The sequence below is a fragment of the Arachis stenosperma genome, chromosome 4 (genome assembly GCF_014773155.1).
Source record: "Arachis stenosperma cultivar V10309 chromosome 4, arast.V10309.gnm1.PFL2, whole genome shotgun sequence".
NCBI lineage: Eukaryota > Viridiplantae > Streptophyta > Magnoliopsida > Fabales > Fabaceae > Arachis > Arachis stenosperma.
Genome location: NC_080380.1, coordinates 134,268,758 through 134,274,928, shown reverse-complemented (window position 1 = coordinate 134,274,928; position 6,171 = coordinate 134,268,758). Strand labels below are relative to the sequence as shown.

Here is a 6,171-nt window from a genome sequence, read left to right as displayed (position 1 = left end):
ATCATAAACATAAATTTATGATTATTTTTATTTACTATATAGATACAAAACGATATATTATACTTTTGAAAAAAAAAAATAACTCTCCAAAAAGTTTTACCAATATATTTGGGATTTTTTGTTATCATCGGACTCTTTTACAGCCTATTTTACTAGTTTATTATAAAAGTATAAATAATAATTTTGATGATGTTGCCCAAATTTATTTAAAATAACTTTAAAGAAAGTAAATCTAATTAGATTACATGTAAAACTTTCGAATTACATTGCACAAAAATTAAACTCTCTAAAAAATTCTGTAAATGACTATCAATCAATCAAATAAATATAACTATATATGAATTTTAAGATAATTATTATAAGAATAAAATATTTTTAGTAATATAATTAGATGAATCATGAATGTAAATAATGTATACACGTCTTGACCTTTCCTACTAATTATGCACATTCAATTCAAACGACCACTATTAAAAAATAAAATAACATAATATAATTATTTTTATCAACAAATAAGTTACTGATGTAGAGAAATAAAGTCTTAATTGAGGTGGAATAGAGGAGGAGGTTGTAACTATGTAATTAAACATAGAGAGAAAACCAAAATACAACGAATTCCATTTCACCCACAGAAATTATCCACACCAAGACACTAACAACAAAAACTATATACAACTCCCTCTATAGTCATATAGCTCTCTATAAAAGCATAAACTCTTCATTTTTCTTCAACAACCATCAACATTTTCGTTCCATATTCAATTCTCAATATTCTTCATCGGAAAGATATATCATATATCCCTCTCTTTCTCTCCCTCTCTTATAACATATAAAAACCTTGAAAACTCAAAACTCTTCTTCCACCAATTCTTTCTCTTCTTTCTTTCTTTCTTTCTTCTCTCTCTCTCTGATCACACAGTAAGTAACTGAAGAAAAAGAAAAGAAAGAAGGCAAATACATTGAACAACGTAACGTTGATCAATGGCGAATAATCATAATAACTGGGTTTCAGTTCTTGTTCAGAACTTAACCTCCAAGAAACAAACCAATCTTCTCAAAAACCTATACTTTCTCACCTTCACCACCGTGCTCTGCACCCTCTTCTACCTCCTCGGCCTCTGGCAACACTCCACCACCCCTTTCTCCGCCGGAACAACAACCACACAATACCTCTCCACCACCACCTGCCCCGATCCCGCAATCTCCAATTCCACCGCCGCCGCCCTTGACTTCTCCGCGCACCACACCATTCCAGACCCCACTTCCACCCCCGCGCGTGAGTTTCACGCGCCTCCGTGCGATCCTTCTTTCTCCGAGTACACGCCATGCGAGGACGTGAAGCGATCGTTGAGTTTCCCGCGCGACCGACTCATCTACCGGGAGAGGCACTGTCCGGCGCCGAACGAGATTCTCCGGTGCCGAATTCCGGCGCCGTTCGGGTACCGGATACCTCTGCGGTGGCCGGAGAGCCGCGATGCGGCGTGGTATGCGAACGTGCCGCACAAGGAGCTCACTGTGGAGAAGAAGAACCAGAATTGGGTTCACTACGAAGGTGACCGGTTCAGGTTCCCCGGTGGTGGGACCATGTTTCCACGTGGCGCAAGCGCCTACATTGATGATATCGGACGGCTCATAAACCTCCGCGATGGGTCCATCAGAACCGCCTTGGACACTGGTTGTGGGGTAATGCTTTCAACTATTTTTCGTTGACTTTGACAGTTCTTGATTGATTCGACCGGCTGAAACCGGTGGCGTTTTCTGGTTCTGTTGAATGCCAACTGTTTTCTTGTTATAATCACGAATTCTAACAAACTGAAAAAACGGCAGATATAAGAAAGAAAATTAAAACTGAACAATTTCTGATTAAATTATTATTATTGAAATTATGTTTTCAATTTTGATTACTGAGAGAGTAGCTAAGTTTTTTTTTTTTTTTTTGAGTATTTTCTTTTAATTTTTCGATTGAAGAACTATCATATGGGTCTGGTTTGTTATGGTTGAGCTGGCCGGTTCAACTGAACCGGGTGGTTCAACTTCCCCAGTGGGTTGTTTAACAACTTGGAAGAAATTGGAAAGCGAAGAATTAAGAATAAGATAGACTGAGGTTGGGCCACATTTGGTGGAACCTCATCAATTGAGAATTTTCTTCTTTTATTTCTTTTTTTACTTATTTTTTTTCATTGAATGGATTTATGTTTTGGAAATTACAATTAACAATAATCTGTATAGTTGTCTGATTTTGATATGGTTTAATTTAGATTCCGAATCAAAAAACGTAAATATTCATTATGATTACAATGAGTTTTTAATTGAGAACAGATATGGATAGAAAAATGAAAATTGATTTTTTTTTTTTTGTCATTTTCATCCTGCTATGAAACAGATATTATATTAGGATTTAGACGAATACCACACATCTATTGTTTTACTATGTTCTACTTATTCTTTTCATTTCCATGTGTGATTTTTTCTATATGTTTTAATTTTTATATGTTATGTAATGTAACGCCGTCAAGGCGTCGATTTCAATTTTCCTATTTCTAATAACATCATTATTGTGATTGATTTGGCCGTCTTATCCTAAACGGGTGACCAAAATTTATTTGGAATTATTATATTATAATCTCATAGGATCTTGCTCTAATTAATTAGATGATCACAAAAATATAGATAAGGCCTAAAGGGATTATTTTGGTTACACAAAAGTCTGAAATATATGAAGCACGATGAATTTGTCCTTTTGTGGATAAAGCTGATCATGAACTAGAACTTGTTTGCAAAACAATCTTCTTAAATTCTTCAAACTGAAGTAAAGTACCATTTTGACTAAGGAGCAAAATAAACATATATAGTACAGTGCACTTAGAGAACTATACTTTTGATAAGACATTGCATTATTGAAGTGCTGAAATTATTTTCTATAATCCACTTGGTGCTAAGCATAATAATAATAATAATTCAGTTTGAACTTTGAAATTCTGTTGTTTGTTGAGGAATGCCTACCCAATTTAATCATCTCAATCATGCTAACCCCACCTGATTGATATGTTCCATAATCACACATCACTCCCTTTCCCCTTTCAAATAAATGAAAATATAGTAAGTGTTAGAAGACATTTTGGTTGGAGACTATAGTTTTGATTATACATCAGATGTCAAGCATGTTCAATTTGTTTCATTTTATTGGTACAGGGTAGTCACTAGTCACATTTTTTGGTAACATGGAATGTGTACCAACTACATTACACTTTTCTAGTTAGTTTCTATGGGAAATAGTTATTCAAATATCTATAATTTCATTGTATGAAATTAATTTTCAGGTTGCAAGTTGGGGTGCATATCTTCTGTCGCGCAACATTTTAGCAATATCGTTTGCACCAAGGGATACACATGAAGCTCAGGTTCAGTTTGCTCTTGAACGTGGAGTTCCTGCATTGATTGGAGTCCTTGCCTCAATTAGGCTTCCTTACCCTTCAAGATCCTTTGACATGGCTCACTGCTCGCGTTGCCTCATTCCTTGGGGCCAATATGGTAAATCCATTATTCCTTAGAAACAGAATCTTTGTTGGTTTTACAAGTCATTGTGAATGTATGACTTAGAAGTGTTCTGGTTTTTGTTATGTTTGATCTTGGCAGATGGAATTTACTTGACCGAAGTCGATAGAGTCCTGCGGCCGGGAGGCTATTGGATCCTATCCGGGCCGCCGATAAACTGGAGGACACACTGGAAAGGTTGGGAAAGGACTCAGGAGAGTCTCAAAGAGGAACAGGATGGGATTGAGAGAGTAGCAAAGAGTCTATGCTGGAAGAAATTGATTCAGAAGGATGACCTTGCCATATGGCAGAAGCCAACCAATCACATTCATTGCAAAATCACTAGGAAGGTCTTCAAGAACAGACCCTTCTGTGAGGCACAGAATCCAGACACTGCATGGTAATTTCACATTTTTCTTCTACTTTTGATACCAATGCCTAAAAGTTTCACATTGGGTGAACTAGGTTGCAAGTTTAGTGTTAAACTTTTTTTGTTGGCAATTCTTTAGAAAAAGATTGACTTGCAATTCAATTCAATTCAATCACTTCCAGTCTTAGTTCCTTATGCAATTGATTTTTTGCTTTAATTATATATAGCCTTTGCACTTTTGCAGTGTCATTTGTCAGAAAGTACAAAAAAGTAAAATTATTCTTGCTGCCAAAGAGAGTATAGCTGTGATACCAAAACCATTTGGATCAAAAAGAGACCTTAGTTAGATCTTGTGTTTCATTTTCCCACCTTGTTTCTTACTCAATTCCTTTTGGCTATTATATCTTCTTGATCATCTTAAAAAGAGAATATTCTTTTGATGGCCCTTTTTTTGGTTGCTTCCTTTCTTTCTTCACCATTAACTTTTCTGTTGTAGGTACACTAAAATGGATACATGCTTGACAAAATTACCTGAGGTGAGTGACATTAGACAAGTTAGCGGCGGCGAATTGGCGAAATGGCCCGAGAGACTAACTGCAGTTCCCCCGAGGATTAGCAGCGGAAGTTTGAAGGGAATCACGGCCGAGATGTTCAAGGACAACACACAGCTATGGAAGAAGAGAGTGGCATACTACAAGACCATAGACTATCAGCTAGCAGAGCGTGGTAGGTACCGCAATCTCCTCGATATGAATGCTTACTTGGGAGGCTTCGCGGCTGCGCTTATCGATGATCCGGTGTGGGTGATGAACATTGTTCCTGTGGAGGCTGAGATCAACACTCTCGGTGCCATATATGAGCGTGGATTGATTGGAACCTATCAAAACTGGTAAACCTTTCTTCCATTTCCTTGAGTTCGTTCTAATTTCTAAATACACATTTCAGCACATGGTAGTTAAAGTTAGTTTACTTGCTAAATAAGTAATAACTACTTTTCTGCCTATCAGGTGCGAAGCAATGTCGACTTATCCAAGAACTTATGACTTCATCCATGGTGATTCTGTTTTTAGCCTCTACCAGAACAAGTAAGCAGAATGTGATTTAGCTAAAACCAATTTCAGATGCACTATGTTGTTCTAAAGTCCTAATTTATCAAGATAATGTGTCACAGGTGCAATATGGAGGACATTCTTCTAGAGATGGACCGGATTCTTCGGCCGCAAGGCAGTGTCATATTGCGCGACGATGTGGATGTGCTGCTAAAGGTGAAGAGATTTGCAGAGGCAATGCAGTGGGATGCGAGAATCGCCGACCACGAAAAGGGGCCTCACCAGAGAGAAAAGATACTAGTAGCAGTGAAGCAGTACTGGACAGCACCACAACCTGATGAAGATCAACAAAGAAAGCTTTAGTTTGATAATATACCCTTCTGGACTCTATAACTTTGTGTATTTTTCTTTTTTCTCTTCTTCTTTTAGCCACTTTTCAAAAGAATTTTACTGAGAAATTCAATTCTTTTACAACCCCAGTTGCTGTGGCCTGTGGGTGGTGCAAATTGGAAAAATATGTTTACAGCAACTATTCTCCACTCAACCATTCATATTTTTTAGTGTTTTTAAGTTTAGGCAGCATTGATGATGTAAATTTGTCATAAGTTTCAAAGTAAATGCTCAAAGCATCACAGTAATATGCTACAAGAGAATGACAAATATAATTCAAAGAGAGATGATTTTATACTATAAAAATTGTCGCACGTACTCCCACACCACAGAACTGGAGGATTATATAAGAAACAATAGATAATATGTCTAAATTAACTTTATTAACTCGCATGTATTAAAAATTATTTTATTTTAAATAACTTTTCAAATTGGCTCATTATCTGCCAAATTTTGCATTCAGCTGCATTTGACTTCGTAAAGAAAAAATTTATTTAAACTTCTTGTATTAATTAAATTAAATATTAATTTTGAAAGTATGAATCACACACTTCTTTTTTTGTCGGTCACACATTTAAATAATTTTGTTAACCAAATCTAATTAAATTGGTCTAAATTAAACAAAAATTACTCATATAACGTGCGCATAAATCACACACTTCTTCTTCTCGTGTTTTCTTGTCTTTTTTGAGTGTTTCTTTTTCGTTATCTTTTTTTGTTGTTGCTTTTTTTTTTCCTTCTCCTCCTCTTATTGGTTGTTGCGTCATTTTTTTTCTTTTTCATTATTTGATTTTTTTTCGTCTTTTTTTTTGTTTTATTCTTGTTAAG

General features: G+C 35.9%; 1 protein-coding gene across 1 annotated transcript; it reads left to right on the top strand.

Annotated features, from left to right (window-relative positions):
• The first annotated feature begins 727 nt into the window (after nt 1-727).
• LOC130976568 (probable methyltransferase PMT15) lies at nt 728-5,482 on the top strand. The gene is made up of 6 exons (XM_057901455.1): nt 728-1,683; nt 3,321-3,531; nt 3,637-3,934; nt 4,401-4,793; nt 4,912-4,989; nt 5,076-5,482. The coding sequence occupies exons 1-6, from the start codon at nt 982-984 to the stop codon at nt 5,314-5,316; spliced, it is 1,923 nt and encodes a 640-aa protein (XP_057757438.1). The 5' UTR covers nt 728-981; the 3' UTR covers nt 5,317-5,482.
• Nucleotides 5,483-6,171: the final 689 nt, after the last annotated feature.